This window comes from Sporobolomyces koalae (genome assembly GCF_050403365.1).
Source record: "Sporobolomyces koalae JCM15063 DNA, S_koalae_JCM15063T_v1_ctg60, whole genome shotgun sequence".
Lineage (NCBI taxonomy): Eukaryota > Fungi > Basidiomycota > Microbotryomycetes > Sporidiobolales > Sporidiobolaceae > Sporobolomyces > Sporobolomyces koalae.
This window is the reverse complement of record NW_027481711.1, coordinates 46,048-68,765: the sequence shown is the minus strand read 5'-3', so window position 1 is coordinate 68,765 and position 22,718 is coordinate 46,048. Positions and strand designations below refer to the sequence as shown.

Sequence of the window (22,718 nt, the reverse complement as noted above, 5' to 3'; positions counted from 1 at the left end):
ACTCTATTAATCGATTCTTTTGGAGTGGTTCGGGCGGGGTTTTCAAATACGGGATATGGCGCCGGTAGGGCTTTTTTTCAACGGCCGGGTACCCCCCCCCCGAAAAAAAAAACCCCCTCCCCCCCCCCCCCCTCTTCTGCGCTCGTTTTACCTGCGGAATACATCATCATCGGTCAAACGCGAGATCGGCCTTTTTTTATCGGAGCGAGGACTCGAAGAGATGATCATGCAGCTACTTCATCAGATCGACCGCGCAGATCGGGACCTAGCCCACGGGCACCTCGAGGATGCCTGCGGTTCTCCCCACCTGTCCTCCGACGTCGGACTATAAGCTATAAGCTCGTCATGCTCGCTCAGTTGACGATCCATCGATGTCCTCGCCCGGGAACTGTTCTCCAGTTTTTTTGCAGTGGCAAAAGCAGTGGATGAGCTCGCTCCGCTGTTCGGACCATTTACGATGCAGTCGCTCGCACTGTGCACGAATCACCTTGCGGAATTACGAACAGGCGATGACGTGGCCCTGGCCACTTGCAAGTGCAAGTAAGTGCCTTAATGTTTGAAAATGCTAGGCTTTCTATGATAGGCGCGTGGCGGAGCTCTCGGAACTCAAAGTCTCGTCTGCTTAACCTATAACGCTAGTCGTGGTCGAGACTACAGTACCAGAGTCGTCACTTTGGGACAGGCAACAAGAAAGACGGAAACGCCAAAACTTGAAGAGAAGGTTTGCCGAAAAGGCCTGGGCGAAAACGTTCGGGCTCTTCGCAGCAAATTGAATACAAACGGACGGGCTGAACGTTGGAGTGAATAGAAAGCTCCCGGTGCGTGGGTGGTACTGTACTGTCTGGGGAAACGTGCAGCTGTGCAGTCTGAGTGACGCAGCGAGAGAGAATATCGGACAAGACATGTCGCTCTCGCTCTGAGCATCATGTGTGCGCTACAACTCCCTTTTGCAAACGTCTTCCTTGTACGGGTTTCGGTTCTATCACAGTCGGTAAGTCTCGGAGAAATACAGGCGCTGTGCCACAAGCACAGCAAAGCCACGCGAGCTACGACACGTTCGGCGATGAAGTCGATGACCGAGTCTCTCTCTCGCCGAGCTCGGCCTCGCTTCTCCTTCAACTTTTCTCGCCCTGCTCAGGAAACTTCTCTCTTTGGGCGGCGCGAGCTTGCAGAGACTATTGACGAAAAGATCGTTTCATGCAACAACTACCTTCTGTACTCGCTTCGTAATATGAACCCCCTGCCCACTTAGAATTCCTGCACGTCGAACGTCCATTTGCCCGTCTCGGCCTCGAAATCGACAAACTCGGTTCCATCGAGGTTTCGCAACCGCTTGACGTGTTGTTGCACCCTCGGGTGATCCGCGTCTTTGATAGGTTTCCTAGTCGATTTGTCGAGCGGGAAACAGTTCTCGAGCGTGATCGTCGCGGGCACGTTGAGTCCTTCCCCAGCAGGAGGTTTCATGTCTTCGTACTCTTCAGGGTACACGGTCGCATTGCGATCCTCGAGTCGCACAATTCCACCCAAGAGGTCTTCGACCGTGTCGAGCGTGGTCAAATCGACCGGTTGCGAGAACGCGACTTGACCAAATCCAGTGCGACCGACGACGAGGTCAGGTACTGAACGAAGTTTCGAGGCCGGGAAGTTGCGCAGCGTCTCGAGCGAAGGAATCGTGAAGTAATCACCGTGTTTTGGTCGCGACGTCGTTGCATTCGTAGGCCGTCGAGCGGGCCAGTCGGCAGTGGTCTTGTGTAGCGAGGGAGAGTCAAAAGTCGTGTTGCTATCTCCCAAATCCGACACGGCGAAAGACGTTTCAGCGTCGCCTCCGACCGCCGAACGCGAAGCAACCGAGTCACCAAAGATGGACGAGCGTGCAGGAACTTCGGCTTCTGGGTTGAACGTGACTTTCGCGCGCGCAGGAGTCGACGATCCGTCCTTGTTGGGCGTGCTGAGACCTTTGCTGGCTCCGAGCGCTTTGCGGTCAATGACGAGTTTCTTGACGCTAGGTCGAGACACGAACGCGTTCGGACTCAGGACGACATCGTCCGAGAGCCCATTACCAAGTCGGAGCGGTGAAGCCCGCGCGGGAGTTCCGTTCGAGGCCGACAGTCCAGACGGACCGAGGCTCGACGCGAAGGGAAGAGGAGATCCGTTTGCAACGGCAGGTGAAGCGGTCGATGCAGTGCCGAACCCTCTCAGCCGGGTGATCTTGGTCGAGGAGCGGTGAACCGGGGTACCTCGGAACGCGGTGAAAATAGGTGGCTTTTTCTTCTCCTCGACAGGCCGGACTGGCGAGTTGCCGACGCTCGCGAACAGCGGGTTCGAGCCGTACGCATTGGGATCTTCCGAAGAAGCGTATGCGATTTGTTGTTGCTGACCCGGTTGTTGCTGGTTCGTCGATGCTCCTCCTCCAAAGAGAGAGCCACCGAATCCACCCGAAGGAGCAGTTGAACCAAAGAGTGAAGTCGATTGCGGTTGAGCCTGAGGTTGAGCCGTCGAACCGAATAGGCCCCCGGAAGGTTGAGTGGTTGAGCCAAACAATCCGCCGCTCGCGGCAGGTTGAGCAGGCTTTGCACCAAAGAGACCGCCTCCCAGACCTCCCGCTCCTGCAGCCGGTTGTGCCGGTTGGCCGAAAGTGCTTCCTCCTCCAAAAAGTCCTCCTCCAGTTGCAGGTGCCGGCGTCGCTCCGAATGCTGTTCATCGAAAACCGAGATCAGTGAATCGTTCTTCTGGCAAGTAACAGATTGCATTCGTACCAGGAGCCGAGCTCTGGCCGGGAGCGCTACTGCCAAAGAGACCTCCTCCCGTTGCTCCTGTAGCGGGAGCTCCGAAGGAGAACGGTTTCGGCGCCGTTGCGGCAGCGGGTGCACCGAACGCGGGCGCCGACGTTGCAGGCGTAGCTGCGGCACCAAACAGCGGCTTGTTCGCACTCGCGCCAAAGCTGAAGGAGGGAGCCGAGGAAGTGGCGGCAGGTTGTGCAGATCCAAACAAACCACCTCCAGTTGCGGGAGCGGCAGGTTGTCCAAACGGATTCGAGGGTTGACTCGTTGGGGCCGGAGTCGATCCAAACAATCCTCCACCGGTGCTCGCTGGCGTCGTCGTACTCGCGCCACCGAACGAGAACCCGGTCGTGGCGGGTTTGTTTTGGGCTGCCGCTCCGAATCCTCCGAACGCGGGGGTCGCTGCGGGTTGCTGCGCCGGTTGACCAAACGCACTCGTGCCTCCAGTCGAACCGAAGAGACCACCGGTCGCGGGTTGTGCAGGCGTCGAACCAAACAGTCCGCCTCCTGTGGCGGGTTGCGAGGTCGCAGGTTGACCGAAAGCGCCAGTTCCGCCCGTGTTTCCAAACAGCCCTCCACCTGTGGCAGGAGCAGCTCCGAATCCAGTCGTCGGTGCAGATGGAGTCGAACCGAACGCAGGCGTCGAGGAGGAACCAAAGAGTCCTCCTCCAGTCGCGGGAGCGGCGGGAGCACCAAACGCTGGGGTCGAACTCGCTCCGAAACCGCCGCCAAATCCGGGGGCAGCGGTAGGACCTTTCCTGTTGGCTTGATAATCTTGCAGACGCAGTTCCTGACACACGAGCACAACGCGGCGGGTTCAGTAACCCTGTACACCCGGGCCCAAGACGCTCAGAAAGGGATCGATATTTTTTACTTACCTCGAAAGAATAGTTCTTGTACTGCGGCATGCACGTGATACTCTGGAAGTTGTGGGCAGTCTGACTCGCTGGAGGAGGTTTACCTTCCTCGGCCGGTGGTTCCAAGACTTGGGTCGCTTGGTACGGTGCGGTCGCAGTTCCGTTCACTTGTCCGCCCGCTCCAAACGTGTTGGTAGCTCCGAACCCTCCAGTCGCTGCACCTGCGGATCCCAATTTCCGAGCGTCAGGTGGAACTCGCGCCATAAGCGCCAGGGTATGTCGACTCGAGAGACAGACTTACCTCCTCCGAAGAGTCCTCCCGCTGCCGGTTGTTGAGGTTGAGCAGGCTGAGCGGGTTGCCCGAACCCACCGAATCCAGTCGTGGCAGGTTTTGCAGCGCCAAACAAGCCTCCACCGGTGGTACCGGTACCCGTGTTCGTATTGGAACCGAATGCCGATGTGCCGCCTGAATAGGTGATTTTTCGAATTCGGTTCTCAGTCCATCATTCCACGTCAATCGAGGACCTCTCTCACGTAACTCACCTCCACCGAACGAGAATCCCGTGTTGGCCGTGTTAGTAGCGGGAGCTGAACCAAACAGTCCACCGCCCGTCGACGGGGTCGATCCAAACGCTGGGGTCGCCGAAGCGGCAGAACCGAACGCAGGAGTGGTCGAGGTAGTAGCACCAAATCCGCCTTGAAGGAACAAGATCAATCAGCTCGCTTGGCATGAGAGAGAGAGAAGAGGCGGGGTAACGGCTCGATCGCGTCTTCGCCTCTCACCGCGTACGCCTGCGGGGAGAGAATGGGGGACATACCGAATCCAGTGTTCTGAGCGGGTTGCTGAGCAGGTGCGCCGAACGCAGGGGTAGAACTCGCTCCGAATGCTGTAAGATGCCATCAACCCTGTCGATCAGGCTTCCTATCCCCAGAAGGCGAGAATGTCTTGTAACGCAGGCTCAGGTAGGAGGAAATACGTACACGATCCGAATCCTCCACTCGTGTTGCCAAACAATCCCCCTCCCTGAGCAGGTTGTTGCTGTGCTTGTTGTTGGTTCGGTTGACCAAATCCACCGAACCCGGTCGAGGTCGCGCCAAACATGATGTGTGTACTAGCGTCTACGCGAGTAGGTATGTAGCTAGGTACGTGCAGCGATTGACTAGCCTCGAGGGTGGTGCGGGAGGGTTCCGGTTGTGATGAGCGCGAGTGAGTCGAAACCGAGATGCCGTCCTTCGCGAGTCCCTTCGAGCGACTTTCGAGGGTAGCTTCACGAGCGCGACAGAGACTGCGTCAGTCGAGTCGAGACGAGTCGGGGCGTCGAGGCGACCACCGAGATTCGCGGATTCCAAATTCTATCATTATTCGGACCAAACGTATTCTATTACAACGAGATCAAGTTTCGAGTAGTTTGGCCGGATTCAGAAGGCCAGAGCACTTTGGAAACGCTCCCTATCTCTCTCTCTTTCAGATACTCAAGCTCAGCGATCTCGTCGAGATCGTCAGGCGCATTTTATCGACTGAGCCCGGAAGCGCTCCACGCATCGTCGCAGAGCATCTGGATCATTCTTCAGATCCTCCCTTGTTCAACCTGCAAAGGTTGAACCATGGCTGCCACTCGCCTGTCTGGCATACGCTGCGAGGTCTGTACGGGGTGGACATCGGAGTGGAACCGTTGCCAGAAGACCTATCTCCAGGAAGAAGAGCGCTGAACGATCATGATGGCCAGAGGTATGCATCAAGTGGCTCGCTCGTCGGTTGGTCGAAGCCGATACCAATCAGACGGACATGTTCGACATTCTCCGGCCCCTCAAGCTCGCCATCGCGCCCAACTCAGTCGTTGCGTATCTTGCGCTGTGTGCGCTCGTCGAGACTGTCGTGATTGTCGCATCATGGGCGTTCGTGCTCAGGGTTGAGGTGGTGCATGGTCTGCTTCGATCACGACCGTCTCGAACAGCGCACACAGCGCAGAATACGCAACGACTGAGTCGAGCGCGATGGCGAGCCTGAGAGGCTGGAGAATATCGAACATGTCGTCCTGGTCGGTAACCGTCCCCGCCAGCGAAGCGAGCCGCTTGATGCATGGTCTCTGGTCATCCAGATCGTTGAACGTTCTTTTTCCTGGAGATCGGTCTTCTGGCGTTGGTGCTAGTTCGATGTCCAGCCGGCGTATATCGTGTGTAGCGTATACCAGACTGCCGAGTTGTCGCCGTGGTTTCACCTTTGCAGGATGAACAAGGCATGATCTGACAAAAGTTCCAGGAATTTGGCGACGAGGAAAGCAACACTTGTTGCAGGGGCCAGCGGGGATTGACGCGGGTAAGCAGTCAGAACCAAGTCAGAACACCTGTGACTGAGCGGAGGGTCTTGAGCAAGATCTGGAGTTCAGGGGCGATAGGCAGCTCGGCGTTGTGCCCGGCAATGAATGCTGGATGGTGATAGCAGTACCGGCGGCAGACCAGACCGGACAGATAAGAGTCAGCTACGGCCGCGACAAGACTGACAGCGATGACATCGGCGATAATGGTGACGATGACGGCGACGATGATGACAGCAGATAGGCGAATCGGGAGCAGGGGAGCGAGGGAGAGACAGCGAGAGAGAGAAGACTCACGAGTGTCTGTAGTTCGCAACTGCTTTGTTATGATAGCTATGGTTGCGTTACAAGGGTAGTGAAGAATAGGGAAGCAAGAGCAGAACCACCCTCTGTCCGCTCTTGATCTCCACCTGACTCCTCTTTGTCTCGAGTCATGGAGAGACAGGAGCGAACGTTCGCGAACGAAAGGTTCGTGCGAATGACGCTAGTGAAATTCCTCGCTCGCGCAGCTTTTTCCCCTCACCCCGCCTCGACTCCATCACTCGCCCGCAAGCTTCCGACGCCGATAGTAGTCTGCGGTCGAGCTGAGGAGCCCTGAATTTGAGTCGAATCGATACGAGGTCTGCGAAGGATTGAGAAGGCCGAACGCATTTCGTCCCCGCCTGTCGCCTCTCGCGAAACACATAATTACCGCTTCTCTTGTTGCTGAATAGTTACTCACCGAGCCCTAGGTGCGATCATGAAAGGTAGATAAATAGCGCTCTACAAAATCGACAAGAGCTCATCTCCAAATCCCAGATGACCTAACTCTTTCGTCTCCAATGCGTCTGCCTTGATGAGCCACACTGTCTGCTTTTGAAGTCGAGCTTCGCGTTCGACAGGAAGATCCTGTGAGATGAGAGCGGTGTTCGCCCATTCAATCGCTTCCGCCTCGAACCCTCGCGAGACAAAGATCCATCCTTGTCGCCGCGGTTGAGTTGCTCCTAATCGAGGCCGCGACTGCACTCGCAGTCCCGCTGCCCACAAGACGTGCTCGGGTGTCGACAGGTAATTGAGCGACTCCAACAGAGGATGCGCCGGAATCGGAAGCTCCGAGTTGTCACACGCAAGACGAGGCGGGAACAGCGTCCAAGCGTGATTGAACGTCGGGATCTTGGACTCGGTCAAAGACGGCGAGTCGAGCAGGTTAGCAATTGTGAGCGAGAGGTGACCGGTCGAAGCGCTACGTCTTGGCGTGGAGGACGAAAGCTCAGATTGTGACAGTTTGCGTCGTTTGACCTCGAGCGCCTGACAGACGGAGTCCGACAACGAGCGTTTGCCTCCTGGGCTGCGTCGACTTGTAGACTGGGGCTGTCCAAGCTTGGAGTTCGGAGAAGGTTGGGCGGTGCTCTTGGCCAGACTCGCGTTCGGAACCGGCACAGGCATATCGCTTGTCATGACCGGTGGGGTCTTCTCAAGGTCGGAGAGAGTAGCCGCGTGACGAGAGGTAGCTCGAGGACTTGAAAGTCGATAAATACATGGAGCCGCAGATTCTGCGGATACAGCCTCGTTGTCGCTGAAACAGACGATATCCGATCCGGTGTTATCTTCCTCGGATGGCGAAGAGCTGGCGCCCTCGTCGATCCCGTCTGCTGCCTCCAACCTCCGTAGCCAATCTTGCAACTCGCGTTCGTATTTGGCTTGTGGCGACTCTTTCGGTGGTCGGGCTGGTGAAGCGAGGGTCTTGGACCAGCTGAACAGATCTGCAATGATTTGCGAATCGGTTTGTTCCGGCTCGATCTGCATGGCGTCTCGGGCAGTCCGTTGGAGGCCTGAGAGCGTGAGGGGCTCGGCATCGGTTCGAGCGAATTTTGTGATTCTGGGCCATCGTAGCTCGTAATACTGTTGTTTACGAGCTCGTCAGCATGCTGAACGCAGGTTGGTCAAAGTTCAAGGTCGCACTAACGTCGCAGCCACGCGTTCGCTGGAATCCGGCTCCGTTCAATTCCATCTCGCGAGGTTCGCGAAAGATGACCGTCGGTCTCAACGCGTAAGAGTACAGGTGATCGGCCAGAGAGAAGGTGAATGACGTGCACTGAAAAACTGGTAGACCTGTCAGCTCGATCGCCTCTCGTGCTCGGAGCGGGCTAATAGCTCACAGCAGACTCGTACACCGTGTGCTTGCCTCTCGCGCCATTGAGGCGGCGGAAGAGACTGTCCGGTTGTTTACCGGGGTATGGCTCCCAAGTCACAGGCCGATCTTGTCGGATCGAATGGCACAGTGCGTCGAGTTGCTGTCGATCGAGACCGTAGGAAGCGGAGAAAAGTATGTGATAATGCTTCTTATTGGCACGCTGTCAAGGTGTTCTGTCAGCGCCTGCGGAGCAGAGCATTCAAGAGAGCAGCTACTTTACATGCATGGGCGCGCCTAGGTCGCTCGCCTCGAGCCCGATGAAGAACGTCGTGTAAGCCGACGGCGGCACTGATCGCTGAAACAAAGTCAGTACCTCTGGCAGTGTCAGTCGAGGAAGGTGTCGGGCATGCCTAGCAATTCTCTCGCTCGTTGCCTCTGCCACGAAGCGCCCACAACGACGAAATCAAGCGTATCTCCAGCTCCCGGGATAAAGTCTTTTTTAAGCTTGATCCAGTGCTGACCTCGGCGAGAATCGTTGTAGGTCGATGTGATGGGTTTCAACATAAGACCTTCACAGCGGTCAGTGATGACCTTGGCGAAATGCTGGCGCAAATTCTGTATGGTCGAAGCCTGATGTCAGAACCCTCGTCATGAGGCATTACAGAAAACTCAAAACTTGCCGCGAGCGCAGTTGCACGGTCATCAAAGTCGAGCGTGACCTGCTCGGCGAGCATGCTCTGCGATATATCGGCATTGATGAGCTCAGCCATTTGAGAGTCCAGATCCGCGCAAGAAAGCCTACAAATCCTGGAATTGGTTGTACAAGTTCTCGCAGTCGTGCCATGCGTTCGGAGTAGGTGTCTGAGTCGAGTTCGAGATGAGTCCGATGTCAAGCTTCGGAAAATTTTCAGGCTCACGATGCACCAAGCTTTCTTGGCCTGCTACGAGTACGTCGAACCAGACGATCTTGAGATGCAGGTTGTTGATGTCGATACTCCGATGGGAGCTGATCGATCTCTTGGGCGTCGCAGGATCTCCCGTGTCTCCCGTCTCGGGACTATTATCGACTCGACTTCGCTTTCTCGGACTCGTCAACGACGAGGGAAACGAATTCGAGCGTGTTGCCCAAGCAAGTTTCCAGAATTCGTCGATTCGTTGCGTATCTTCGTTGTACGGTACCATTTCTCCTTCGAGAACGAGAGTTGTTGGTGGAGGATCTCGTCTTGATGTATGGCGCCGAACGGTATGTGCGCGAGACGAGAGCAAAAGGTGCTGATCCGAGGCAAAGCGATCACCCATGTCGAGGCCGAGTGAAGCACGAATGATTCTGCTCAGTCTTAGAGGATTAGAGAAGCTAGCGAAGTGCGCCGCAGGAAGGGAAGCCTACGGATGAAGCAAGTGCCTAGTCTGAGTACTGTCACGTCCGCTCTTGGAAAAGATACGGATTTGTTGCTCAAAGGGCAAATCGAGGTTGATATGCACTTGAAGCCTGTCTCCGCCCGAATGGTCAGCTTGTTTCGACGGATTTGCGGAAACGAGCAGGACTGACCTCTCTCCGTCGTATTTTGTTTCCGCTGCGACCTTGCCTGATAGATGCTTCGTCGCCTTACTACAGGTTCCTGGCCTCTGTGACTTCGGCACCTGACAAGATCGCGAGGTCATGTATCAGTAGGAATTCGGAACAGCTTGACGGAAGATGCAGGATTCAGACCTTGATCGGCAGGCCCACTATCGGTGAAACGGACACTGGCCGAGTCTCTCCGCTACCTGCACGTGTATGGCATCAGATTAAAGTGTGCTCAGCGCAGGGTTCAAGGCGGGCAGCGACTTGCGAATCCAGTCCTCGACCGTTGCCGCAACCCAGTCGAGGTCTGCGACTGTGCGGTGTATCCGTGCCATGCGCGGATCCCATGCGTGCATGACCCGTACCAAATCGATCCGATCATAGCACGTCGAAGTGTATTGGTTGAGCGACACCGAGACCGATTCGGACGGAGCCGGGTACAGGATCGGAGAAAGGTCACGCAAGATGAGCTGAATCATCAAGGCCGTCTGGGAAGCATCTAGTGGGTGCAGTAGGTCGAACAGGATCTGGTCGAGAGGCCGGATGCGGAAGTGCGGTTGGGCGCGTAACGCTTGGACTGCAGCGAAAGATCGTTCCTCAGCGCAATCTCGAGCAGGAGGCGAGACACTTACTTACCGTCTCGTGCTGAATAAGTCGAGGTCGAAGCGAGTTCGTCAAGGAGCTCGTCAATCCTGTCAATCGAGGCATCCATGAGCAAGCATGCCCGAAAATCGAATCTAACGGGTGCCAGCCTTACCTTCCGAGCGTGAGCGCGCTGTCACCCGCCAAGCACTTTCCCTTTCTTTCGAGCCAGCGTTTGACAGTCTCTCCTAGGCTTCCTGTAGCAGCTGCTACATCGTCGTCTGACGTTCGACACCAGTCCGCGAAGGTGCCCTCCGCGACGCGGTAATGTTTCTCAAGTTCCTTCGCGAACGTGTATTCTTGCAACCCGTACCTGCAGAAATATCCTCACTGGTCAGCTAAGCGTCGAACGCGAGACATTAACGCATTAAATTTACCTGCGCCGTACTCCTTCCTCCGGAAACAATAGTCGAAAGAAGATGATGACGGTTCCAGGCGGCAGTGGATTTCCCATCTCCTGCCCGTGCACGCGCTTGACTTGATCGATCCATCGTTGTACGAGTCTGATCTGCTTCGAAGGCTGGTCGCGCAGTGGGTTGTCGAGTTTCGGTCGGGCGGTACATTTGGACAGTTGGTCGATTAATTCGGCGAAGAACTTGAATGGGACGGGGTTCGCGTACAGGGCCGACATATCCACTGCAGCGAAAACCCCTCCTAACCGTCTTCTCCAGTAGCGTGAAACGGTCGACGAGACGGGAAGTCGCGTGCGCGCGCGTCGGAGTAGTTGACTTTCGGTGTTGACATGCCGCAATCCTTCAACACACGAGTCGTGACTTGTTGTACCTCTGCGAGACTTCATCTCTCCCTTTTCTAAGAAAAAAGTCCCATGAAGGATTCCGAGAGACAGAAGCAGAGAGATAGAGAGAGTGACAGAATTGCTGCTACACACGATCACGACACGGGGCAAGAACAACACACTCCTAGAGATTCTATGTATGGAGACGACTGAGCGACAGGAAGTGATCCCGTCTAAGCAGAATGGTATGAGTACAGTGAGAAAGACGGAACGAGTGACACCGCGAGTGCCCAATTTTTGTAGAATCGGGTCCGGGCGCGAGCTTAGACTCGATCAGCCGGAACCACGCTACGGGTAGGTCTGCGCAGCGGGAGCAATATTTGTGAGCGAGCGAGCGAGCGACTATGATCGAAGCAAGAGCTGCGTACTGGAAAGGATAAGGTGGCCAGACGTCCGGGTCCTCGCCTTCCTCGTAGAAATCGAGCTCTTCGTCCTCCTCCTCCGATGTATCCGAGTCGGCGAGTGTGTTGTTCGGTAACGAGCCTCTTCGCTGTGCGACAGCGCAAATAACACAAAGTGCTGTTGACCCTTGACACGCACCTCCGCACGCCCCTCGGTTCAGGAGTGCACTTGTCAACCCGCCGCTCGTAGACAAGAGGAACGGGTCTTTCCCATTCGCGCCATAAGACGACAACGTGCTGAGATCCGTCGTCGCTCTGCCATTGTTGGCAGAGAGCGCCGAGAGTTGCGAAAAGCTCGAGACTGCACTTGCGGTGCTAGAAGCCGACCCGATAAAGATAGGGGACAACGGTGACGACTTGGTCGAGGAGTTCGAAGTAGTCGATGCGTTCCTGCCGTGACGCTGGGAAACTGCTCGAAGCGATAACGGCCGGGCCTTATACGAGGGTTCAGTAGGCACATTGATCGGTTTGCTCGCTACGGGAGCTGTGGTCGCTACGCCAGAAGAAGCAGAGCCTGCGCTTGTGGCAGCAGCGTTCTTCAAGCTCGTGTTACTGGGGGATTTACGAGGTGGCGGAGCAGGCGACAGTCGGAACTCTTTCGGCGCTGGTCGCGAGAAGGCGGCATCCGTTTGCAGCGAAATGGTCTCCCATGCAAGTCGCCCATCTCGCAATTTGTCGTTGAACTCGTGAAATTCTGCGCGACGCTCGAAAGCGTGAGCAAAGGAGGAGACACCATTTGCGATGAACAGTTCACTCACCGTCGACACAGCTCGCCATGGCGGTAAAGAGCGGTTTGCAGAATAAGTCGATAAAGCCCATCTGTCCCTTTGCGAGAGCCTTCGAGTCGGTCGGATCTTGCACCATGACGGTAATCGGCAGGTTGAAATCGGCTTCGATTTTAGCCTGGACAGACCATTCGGCTTGCAGTGCAGCCGACCAGACTTGAGATATACGATGCGGTCGACTCTGTAACGCGAGACGACAATGTCAATCAGAAGGGGTCAAATGACGTTTAAAGGTCAAATCAACGGACAGGATTGCTGATATCGGCAGATTTGATCAGCCCTGCGCAGAGCAGCAGACGATCGGCTTCGACATCTCTGATCTGCCCCGACTCTTTCTCTGCGAAGCTTTGCCCGAGTTCTGACAGTTCCCGCACGAATTCGAAGTGTCGGCTCATGTCGGTCGCGAGGATCGATGCTTCGAGGATCTTTCTGAACGACGTCGCCTGATCGCCGAGACGTCCAAAATCGCCACCGAGCAAGTAATCGAATTGATGCTTCCGGAGCATGTGGATCAAGGTAACGTTGTGGAAATTCTCAAGAATCGATTTGTCGGTGTAGACTTGGGCAATCGGCGCCCGCGCATTCACCTGTAATAGGAACATCAGCTATAGCGCAGCCTCCAAGAGTGCCAGTCGAAAGTGGCGAGACGTACCAGGTAGGCGTTCGAGAGTCCTGGGTGACCCACATCATGGCCAATGCAGGAGACCATGAGTGCAAAGACGTCCATTGGCCGTAAGAGCTCGCCCATCCGTCCCTGCTCGACTGCTCTGTTCCGCCTCCACTTGCGCCGGGATTCGCCGGCGCTCGAGTCGTAATCCTCCTCGCAAAGCAAATACAGCGGAGGTGCAAGTCCCATGCGGACTAGGAACGTGTAGCAGGCTTGAGTTACGTCGGTCGCGTGCGAGAAATTGTGGTAACCATTCCTCGAATGATAGGCTGATCGAAGCGACATGAGGAGCGATTTCATGCGAGCTGTTGGGAATAGAGTCAGCTTATCTGGGTGGGACTGTTTACAATGGGGAAGGACAGTTTGTCGAGCTTACTGAGGTCAAAGTCAACGCCTTCCATGCTCCGCACACCTTCAAAAATGAGACCAACACCGGCAACAAGTTCGTCCGAGGTGAATGCCATGGCATTGAATGACCAGCTTTGCAAGCTCGAGATAAGCCGGAACCGGTCTTCGCGCGAAAGCTCCGGAAATGTCGCAGCCGGCAGAATCGGGGCGGGAGTGGTAGGTAAAGAGGAGGACTCGTCACACTCGAATAGAGAGATCGGGGAAGTCGCGCTGCTGGGTACTGTCGAGTCGGGGAAGAAGCCGGTCGAAGCTGTCTGACTCGGACTGCGAGATATTGTTGGCGACGCCGGAATTGCGACCAGAGGAAGGCCTTGGAAGCTCGGGCAAAGCCCCTGGTCTTCATTCCGAGGAGGCTCGACAGGTTTGGGTTCGGAACACAGCGCGAGCGAGTGAGCTAGTAGCGATGCGAGGTGACGACCCAGACTGAACGCGAATCACAAGAAGCGATTCAGTGTTTTGTGGTAGAGCGAGTTGTAGGTCAGGGTCGTTTGGACTCACAGTCTATCCCGACCGCCCTTCTTGCCAGCGCCGATGACTCCAGTCTCCTTGTCGCCCGCGTCTGGTCCGACGGCATCTCTTACTCTCCTACTGACTGCCGTCGCGCCGTGTAGCCTGTGCGTTCCGACGCCGAGAACTCCAACGTCAACACTCCTCCGTCGAGTAAAATCGACGTTGGTCGAAAGGAACGGGTTCGGAAGGTGCGCTGCGGTACCGCTGAGGTACCCCGACATGTACGAGGAGCTCGTGGCGGACGAGATACTAGGCGAGCGCACGACCGGAGGTGTCGCAGCGGGAGAGGCTTGCACATCGCTCGACGACCGTCGCCCGCGCGAGACTGGCCGGGTTGTCGCCTCGGTCTGGCTCTGACGCCTCCTAGGCGATCCTGAAGCCTGGGAGACACTGATTCGCTTGCCTGGCGGTGCGAATGGCGACACGAATGAGATCCCGCCGGACGACGGACTGTTTGTTCCCACACCACTTGATCCGCCTTCCCGGTCTCCAGGCCCTCTTGGAGGGCTCGCGTGAGGGCCGACTGTCGGCATGTGGTCGGACTCGGATGGACTCGCAGCGCGTACGAGCGAGGTGCGCCGGATCGAAGTGGGCAGCGGGAGCGCCGGGAGCGGGGGCGGAAGCGATGGCGACCCTGTCGAGGTGAACGGGTTGCTGAACAGCGGTGACATGATCTGTCGGTCGGACCCAGCGAGGTTTTTTCACCCTCTGTGCTTGAGCAGAGAGCGGGGTTCGGGGAAAGCGGTCGAGAATCTCGCGAATGGCTTGCCTCGACCGAGGCCTGCGGTCGATCCGCTCTCGCGAGTCGCGCGGTTGCGGACCGTTCGGGAGCGCTAGCTCAGGCTTGCCGCAACTGTACGTACAGTACAATTTCACGAGCCTTGGATAAATACTGAATCGGAGACTCCGCAGGTGAAAATATCTGCACGGACATAGAATAGCGAAACTGGTCACTGTAACTCAGTGAACTTGTGCGTTCCCGTGGCTAGCTGATGGTCAGCCTTTACAGGAAAATCACTTATTTCGCGTTCCATACCGCCGCGAGCCTTGGCTCTTCCTCAATAACAAAAGCTTGGGGCCGTACCGCCCTCTGGAGAGTTTCGCAAGGTAGTATCTAGACTTGGTGAGCGGCGGCTCATTGGTCCTCACTGCTCAATGTGGCTCAGTGGCGTTCCGCGGATCGCGCGTGCACGTGCTCGTTGTTGAGCACAACAACAACGAGACTCGTCAGAAACTCGAAAGCTTCGTCAATTGCGGGCCGTCAAGGTTCCGAGTCAGCTGCATACTCCGGCGGAGTTCCGACGGCTCACGTGGGTCGGCACAAACCTGATCTTGAGCCGGAGCAGAGCAAGACAAAAAACACCGAGCGTTTTTTTGTCCTCGAGTGAAACCGCCACACACTTTTCTTGCTTTCCGCACTGGGCCGTTCTCGTCAATAATTGGTGCTCCACATTCTCGGGACGAGCGAAGAGAAGCCGCCTTTGTGTGCGGACTGTTCGCCAACGGAACAATGGGCTGCCGCGCTCGAGTGCAACCCAGAGCTCGGGAGCGAAAGCACGACGAAAGGGATTACGCCAAACCTGTACACGGAACTGTCTAGTCAATGAACTGGCGGACCCCTGTCGCAGAAAGGAACCAACGGCGGCTCTCGGCAGCAGCGAGGCGACACTCTCGGAGGCTTGGAAAGATTGCTGTGCAAGGCTCCATCCGATTGCGACCGGGCCAAATTTTCGGGATGCGAAGGTCCGGAGGCAAACCGGTGTTAACGCCCCTCTACTCGGACGAGTCGACGACCGCGAGCATGCCTTAAATATGCGAGCGTCTTGCATAGACAGAATGTTGCAGAGGATGTACTATATGGCACAAAGGAGAGACTAGGCAAAATTTGCGCAGGGTTACAACAAAGCAATGGGATGGGAGGTAGTCTGTGCGAGATGGTACTGGGGAGCAGGAGCAAGATAAGATAGGGTTTCCTGAAGGGACATAGGCAGCAAGCGCCAATGTAGGATCCGAGTCGGTCAGAAGGATGCCTCTGAGCCTAGTATTCGCAATCGTTCGCTCGCCGAGCCGAGGGATCGAGAGATCGTTGAGCTCCGCCATCTGACGCGAAAGATGTTGTAAGATGAGTCGGGTCAAGCAAGTTGATCGGTGGGAGCTCGAACCGCGGTACGAGCGTATATGCTTGTTGCTCGTCGACGAGTGTCGAGTACGAGGCAGAAGTAGGCAGATATGGAGCAGTTGGATATGCATTGAAAGGATATGTAGGCGACGGATATGTTGTTGGCATTGCGAGCTGAGGAAGCGAGTTGGCAGCGTATGGGAACGTCGTTTGACGAAATGGTGCTCGTTCGGGTTCGTTTCTTGGTGGCAAGGCTGGACCTCGAGCAGAATAGTATCCCGGAAATGAGGGATCCGCGGCGCTGTTTGCGCCAGTATTGAAATAGGGTTTGTACGACTGGGATTGCGAAGTGATCGGGGTCGTTGAGCTGTAGGAAAGCGCTTGTGCAGCAGGATACGCTAGGGGATTTGGAGGAAAGGCACTAGGCGATGGGACGCTAGAGGTTGTTGATGATTTGACAGTGCCAGGCAAATAAGGTGATTGTTGATACGTTGGGAACGCGGGAGGAGGCTGCGTGAACCAAGGCACCGAAGAAGTCGACGGACCCGTCTGCTGAAAGATGCTGGGTGCCGGAGATGCGGCAGTCGATGGCGGAGAAGGGATGTACATTTCCTCGGGTGACGAAGCGGCCGAAGAGGATAAAGGTGGAGTTGGTGCGAAAGCGTCGGCGATTGAAGGAGGAAAGGACGCAATCGAGTCCCACGAGCTAGTTCGACTTGCTTGAGGCAGTCGCACAGGGAAAGGGTCTGAGGAACGCAGCACTCAGTGAAAAGGCATGCAGAGCAGACAATAGGAGGAACACGCACCGGAGCTGGCAGCTTGGCCTGCAAGACTGTCATTCAGCAAGCCTGCGAGACTGCTTCTTGTTGTTTCTCGCGGACGTGCGCTTACACCTTGGTGGCGTTCTTGCGAGAATGCAGATGGGCCAGGAGAGCTTGCCTGCGCGGTTCGCCTCGTATAGACGCATTGCACGGTGCTCGGATCGCGGCCTTCGAATCTCGCCGTTCTCAAACAGGCTTTACAAGCTACGGAGCCGTTCAGAACCCGAAGGAATGCGAGGTCAGTCTCGGTTCGACGCAGCGAGGAGATGAAGCTCACCTGGTCGCTCCGCATCGCATCGAACTTTACGCTGGCGGCAGGTCGTACACGACTGTCCTTTCGCAAGCCTATACGCGGTGAGATGTGCCTCGATCGAATCAGCAAGAGTTGGCGAGAGCGATCTCGTCGCACGGAACAACCGTTGCTTGCGCGGCGAAACTCACGGGTTGTTTTGCACGATGTGCCTGCCTTTGGTTGACGACTTTCTACCGGTACTAGTAGGTACCCTCTCCACAGGCATCACCGACTGGCGAGCGAGATCTCTGTAGCTTGATCAAGCGCTTGTTGTCCAAATTTCTGAAGAGCCGAGTTGCCTGCCGTTCTGGTACGCGAGACGTTTAGCTGGCTTGGTGTGCCGTGCTATCTGTGCAGGCAAGGACACACTGCGTGTGGTCTGGTGTGTGGAAGCAATAACATTTCCTTCTCTCGGCACGAAGGCATGCGAACTTTGCAGCGGCGCCTTTCAGCCGCGCACCGGCAGCGCTGCCGGATTTCACGTGGCGAATTACGTAATTTCTCTTCGATGGGATCGACGGAAGTCTCCTATTTTCTCTTTGTTCCGACTTCTCATACATACCGTCGACTGAGAGCTTACTTTGCATACTGTACTCGGGAATTTCTGCAAGCTGATACTGTAACGATCGCTCGAGATCCAGTGCTTCGAGAATGGTAGAGCTGATCAAAATTTCGGCTTTCCCGCGCGAGGTCGCTCATGATCAACGGGCCAGGTGCTCAGAGCCTGGTGCGTATGGTACGGTGCATCTACAGCACACTGCTCGAGTCTCGCTCCCTCGAAATCGGACTGAGGTTGTCATACATCATATGAGTCCGGCCGGCCACAGCGAGCTTCGTCGCACAACTTGTATTTGGGTAATACTGTATTTGAGTGTTACATACAGTATTCGTAGTCTTGAGCTGCGCCGAGTCGGCCATTACGTCGGAGACTGCGGACGGAGCGCGGGCTTCTTTTTTCGCACAAACACTGCAGCCGACGGGCCCAGGTCATGTACTGTACCTGAGGTAAACGCTGTCCACGACTTTTACGTCTTACCAAGCCCTACGAACTCTCTTTGTCATCGCTTGTGCTCGAGAGAACTGTCTCTGGTGGGGTGAGTACATTTGATCAGAGCGCATGGACGAACAAGTCGTGTGCGGCTTGGACGATTTGGCTACTTGCGGTGTCCTGTGCGATCACAGCACTGAGGTGTGATGTTTGCTGTATGAGCCGACAGCCGTCTGAGAAGGTCTTTGACGGAGCAAAGGAACCAGAACTACAGGGCGAGAGAAGGTTGTAGCGGCGAGCACGAAGGTATGTGCGCCATGAAACAATCGGAGTGGGAACGGAGCACTCAGACCTTAAATTACTAAAATGAGAAGCTATCAGGCAATTTTTAGCGGGATGCTGTGGAGGCGTGGGCGCCTGCGCGAGACCGAATCGCACGAGAATTTCGTAACCACTTTACGCTGCTGCATAAGCTACTGTAGCTCGCGGGCGGGCGGCGCTCGGCATACTTTAACTCCTTATCCACTGCGCTGTGTACTCACGACTAGCGGCCCGCTCGACAGCAGCAACAGAGTTGCAAACAGGGCTGCGCCGCGACAAAACAAACAAATTACGGGGACGTCGATCGCGATTTGGGAGGAGCTCCTGAATTCTGCAGCAGAATGTCGGAGCAAATCTCCTCGAAAACCAACTCGTTCTCGTTCGTCACGGAACCCGACCCGCGTTTCGTTGTCGACCTGCCTATACGGCCTGCGACGCCTTCGACGGACCCTTCGACCCCGATCGACAGTGGGACGAATCAGATCCCCTCTTTAACGGCCTCCACTTTCATGAGTTCGCCTGCAACAGCCGTCCCCCAGGCGCCAGGGTATGCACCAGGCGCGGCGTCCAACATGGCGGCTAGTACGCTGGGCGCGCCCGCAGGATCCCCGCCCGCAGCTACATCGAGTTTGTCCTCGGCTTCGGCAAGCGTCATCGAACCCACCGCGCGCACCCGCAGGTCCTCGAGCAGCAGCAAATCAAAGAATCGACTCTCGGTCACGCTGTCGGGACTCCTGAGCAAGACGAGGTCCAAGAGCACGAGTCGGGGCGCAGAGCTGGGTGATGGGGAACGGACACAGCAGCAACGGCAGCACTCGGGCTCGGTCTCGCGAGCGGGCAATGCAGGTGCGCGGAGCAGTACAAGCAGCGCTAGCTCATCAAGGAGAGTCAGCTTGGAAGGGCCCGGCGCAGACTCGCGGTCGCCCTCACCACCTTCGACTTCAGCCGTTGCTCAGAATTCGAACGGGCTTCTCCCCACGAGCCCTTCGAAGCCACCCGTTTCGCTGCCATCCCTGTTTCGCAGGCGTGATTCAGCACACTCGATCACGTCCGCTCCAAACTCATCTCCCCCTGCACCTGGAACCCGGACGATCCCACTGGAGGAGAGCCGAAAGTCTTTCGAACGCACTCGGCCAGCCACCGAATTGGGGCTCAGTTGCAGTAGTTTCGGCTCTTCGGACGGTGCACTAGCCTCGGATGTGTCGACAGCCGCAACCTCTCCCGATCTCGACACGGCCGAAGTCACAATTCCGCGCGAGCATCTCTCGAGCGCAGAAAAGAGGCGACGCAGCTCTCTGGTACTTGCTCGCGCTCTCAGCGGACGACAAGAACGAGAAGAAGGTAAGCGCGAACCTTTCTTGGCTCGGAGGAAGGACTAATCAGAACGTTTTGTCTTTGTAGATCTCAGCGATTTCGTGCGGGCATCAGGCGCAACCTCGCCGTCTCCGGCGTTGAGTGGTACGTGCTCTTCGCGCGCATGCTTCCATTCCACACGAACGGGTACTGAAGAATAACGATCCTCTTGCGATAGCCGGTCCTTTCGCTCGTCGACCCTCGAACGCGCCTACGGTCCTCACATCACTACGACTGCCCGAAGAGTCGTCTGACTCGACATCCCCGACAATGTCTTCGCCTGATTCGACCATTGCCAGCCGTCGCCAAACTCGCAACATTGAGAACCTCAGTCTAGGTGATCTTGGATCTCGCAGCCCGACATCTCCGCCATCCGCTACCCTCCTCCTCGATCGTGATGAAGGCGCGCCTCCTACTCTCGCAGAACCGCTTGTTCCGATCCCGTCCGCCACGCCTATCGCCTCTGTCCGTCCTCGGTCGACGACACAAGCTCGTCTACAAGCTTTGCCTCGTCTCTTGTCCACGAATGCGATTGCCCGGCCATCGGTGGGAGCGATCGAGTCGGAACAGGAACAAGAGCAGGACGACGAGTTGGATACGGATACGGAAGACTTGGAGGGCGAGACCGAGGGGGAAGCCGAGAACACGACTTCGGCCACATCGGACGACGAGGGGGATCAGTACGCTAGCGCTGATGAAGCGCCGGTAGTCAGCCGGACAGTCACTCCGGCACAGACCCCTCGGCCGGCTTCTCAGCAATTCACAAGCGAGCACTTTGGTCATCCGAGCGCTTCGACCATGTCGTCGAACCGCCTCCCTTCACTCGTGGGTCTCGCTTCGCCGACCTTGTTTGGAGGGCGACCGAGCAATTCCTGGGTCACCTTCGCTCCGGCTACTCCTGGAACTGTCAGAACGGCTCGACCACAGCCAGCATCGACTGAGACCGCCGAACAATCGTATTTCGACTTGCCTCGACCCGCCGCGTCCTCGAGTACACGGACTCCTGGCGTGCCGCCGCAGACACCACTCGCACCCATGTCAATCTCGGAGGTGGCTCGAGGCAAGCGTCCAGCCCTTCAAGAACAGGTCGAAGCGCAGGAGGCTACGCATGCGAGAATGATGTCGACTCCAGGCTTGATGCAGTCTGCCACAGCCACAAATCCGCAGGACGAGGCGGCAGTTCGACATGGTCTGTATCGGCTCAAGAGTCAGAGCGAGGTGGCCCTCATGAGCCCAAGTATGGTCGATAGCGATGACGAACCGCTCGGAACGGCAGCGATCACAGGGCTCGACCCGATCTGGCGAACCGCAGGAGGCGCAAAAACGCCTGGACCGTCTTTCCTCAGCAAGCCCGCATCCCCGGTCACCGACAAACGACCTTCTCCGATCAGTATTCCGCAGACTCCCGCTTCGCCGCGCACGCCCAGATCTCCTGTCACGGCATCGTCACCTACTGCCGCTTCTCCGACTCAGACACGCCTTTCAGCGCGCCCGAACGGCCCGAATGGCCGACTTCACCGACCTCGTTCGATGTACGAGCTCCGGGATGCGCCCCCGGCCTACACTTCAATTGCTCGTCAACCAGGCTTCGGCCCGCGTCAGGACGTACAACCGCGAGAGGAGGAAGGCAGAGAAGGTCTGCCCCAGTACACCTGCGCGATTCACATCGAAGGGTTCATGCCTCGCAAGATGGAGTTCACAGCCCCGGGTGTCCAGGCGAAAGACCGTGCGTGGAAACGGCAGTATGTCGTGCTACATGGAACATCAATCAAAGTGTACAAGTACGACTTGCGCACACACCCGATTCCGGGGGAGGAGGATTGGTCCGTTGTGCCCGTGGACATTGCCGGCCACGATGGTCCTCCGCCATTGCACTTTCATCAGGGCGAGTACGGCGTCGACGCCAGTCTGCACGGCAGCAGGTTCCCGCTCTCGATTGAAGACGCGAAAGCGAAAGCGAAGAGTCGTATCATTCAGCAAGCAACGGCATCTTCGACCAACCTCCTCCTGCGTCACTACTCCCTGCAGAACGCAGAGTCGGGACTCGCGGCCGATTATATCAAGAGGAAACATGTTGTACGAGTACGAGCCGAGGGCGAGCAGTTCCTGCTGCAGGCCAAGGACGATCGAGGTGTCATCGATTTGATCGAGGTGCGTTGTTTTTCTCCTTCAACGGCTTGTTTCACCAGAGGGACTGAGCCCGTCTTTTCATTCACTTCACAGGCATTGCAAGCCGCTACAAACGTCGCGCTAGACCTCGATGCTCGACCGTTGCCCAAGTTTATCACGCTTCCCCGTCGCCGCCGAAGAAGACGACCCCGTCCCGATGCCACTGGAGCGACCGCAACAGCTGCGGCTGGTTCGAGTGACGCGAATGGAACTGGCGCGTCCTCCACGACTGCATCTGCTACATCGCAAGAACGTCGCACGTCACCCGATCGCTTCGCTCAGATGGCCGACGAAGATGTACGCTATGCCTCCTTTTTCTCTCGCTAGCTATTCAGAGACTGATCATTGCGGTCCGATACACTTCACCTTCTTACAGCGCGCACTCGCATCCGGTAACGATGCTACCATTTTGTGATCTCGACAAAACCGCCTCCATCGTTTCCTCGCTCTGCTATAGACTATTCACTTCTTGCCGCTGCCTCATACGTAAATAACTTTTTCAATTTGTTCACTTGGTCCCCCTTTTTTTATGCAGTCTTTCCAAAACAGCTTGCTGTCTTTCTTTCCTATTCTTTCCTTGATTCGTTGTTGCTCAACCCATCTGTTTGTATCGATTCAGCTGTCACAAATAGCTTATTGATATCACAATTTAGATCCCCCTGCAAGTGCAATAACTTTGTACGCTTTTTCTTTTGAGATCCACCCGGAAAAGATTCTTTTTGCGCTATCCCGGTTTCCCTGTTCCCCCGAGGTTTGATGAGTACGGTATTCCAGAAACGGGAAAACGAGAAAGAAGCAAAGTCACTGCGCTCGGACT

General features: G+C 56.4%; 6 protein-coding genes across 6 annotated transcripts; 1 reads left to right on the top strand and 5 right to left on the bottom strand.

The window, feature by feature from the left end:
• Window positions 1-1,248: 1,248 nt before the first annotated feature.
• JCM15063_005828 (uncharacterized protein) lies at window positions 1,249-4,739 on the bottom strand (the record flags this gene model as incomplete). Its single annotated transcript, XM_076681235.1, has 7 exons — window positions 1,249-2,693; window positions 2,757-3,570; window positions 3,659-3,858; window positions 3,939-4,103; window positions 4,181-4,333; window positions 4,456-4,524; window positions 4,619-4,739. 7 exons carry the CDS (start codon window positions 4,737-4,739, stop codon window positions 1,249-1,251), a joined length of 2,967 nt encoding a protein of 988 aa, XP_076531657.1.
• A 1,975-nt stretch (window positions 4,740-6,714) lies between these two features.
• JCM15063_005827 (uncharacterized protein) lies at window positions 6,715-9,727 on the bottom strand (the record flags this gene model as incomplete). Its single annotated transcript, XM_076681234.1, has 10 exons — window positions 6,715-7,833; window positions 7,898-8,026; window positions 8,091-8,285; window positions 8,346-8,413; window positions 8,476-8,680; window positions 8,746-8,802; window positions 8,868-8,926; window positions 8,983-9,392; window positions 9,453-9,554; window positions 9,615-9,727. The coding sequence occupies 10 exons, from the start codon at window positions 9,725-9,727 to the stop codon at window positions 6,715-6,717; spliced, it is 2,457 nt and encodes an 818-aa protein (XP_076531656.1).
• A 126-nt stretch (window positions 9,728-9,853) lies between these two features.
• JCM15063_005826 (uncharacterized protein) lies at window positions 9,854-10,902 on the bottom strand (the record flags this gene model as incomplete). The annotated part of the gene is made up of 4 exons (XM_076681233.1): window positions 9,854-10,206; window positions 10,266-10,321; window positions 10,387-10,584; window positions 10,649-10,902. 4 exons carry the CDS (start codon window positions 10,900-10,902, stop codon window positions 9,854-9,856), a joined length of 861 nt encoding a protein of 286 aa, XP_076531655.1.
• A 428-nt stretch (window positions 10,903-11,330) lies between these two features.
• Window positions 11,331-14,509, bottom strand: PDE2 (3',5'-cyclic-nucleotide phosphodiesterase PDE2; the record flags this gene model as incomplete). The annotated part of the gene is made up of 7 exons (XM_076681232.1): window positions 11,331-11,367; window positions 11,436-12,162; window positions 12,227-12,434; window positions 12,502-12,840; window positions 12,906-13,225; window positions 13,297-13,751; window positions 13,827-14,509. The coding sequence occupies 7 exons, from the start codon at window positions 14,507-14,509 to the stop codon at window positions 11,331-11,333; spliced, it is 2,769 nt and encodes a 922-aa protein (XP_076531654.1).
• Window positions 14,510-15,876: 1,367 nt separating this feature from the next.
• Window positions 15,877-16,566, bottom strand: JCM15063_005824 (uncharacterized protein; the record flags this gene model as incomplete). The annotated part of the gene is made up of 1 exon (XM_076681231.1): window positions 15,877-16,566. The coding sequence occupies one exon, from the start codon at window positions 16,564-16,566 to the stop codon at window positions 15,877-15,879; it is 690 nt and encodes a 229-aa protein (XP_076531653.1).
• Window positions 16,567-18,720: 2,154 nt separating this feature from the next.
• JCM15063_005823 (uncharacterized protein) lies at window positions 18,721-22,316 on the top strand (the record flags this gene model as incomplete). The annotated part of the gene is made up of 5 exons (XM_076681230.1): window positions 18,721-19,720; window positions 19,781-19,837; window positions 19,911-21,883; window positions 21,956-22,198; window positions 22,278-22,316. The coding sequence occupies 5 exons, from the start codon at window positions 18,721-18,723 to the stop codon at window positions 22,314-22,316; spliced, it is 3,312 nt and encodes a 1,103-aa protein (XP_076531652.1).
• Between the last annotated feature and the right edge of the window lie 402 nt (window positions 22,317-22,718).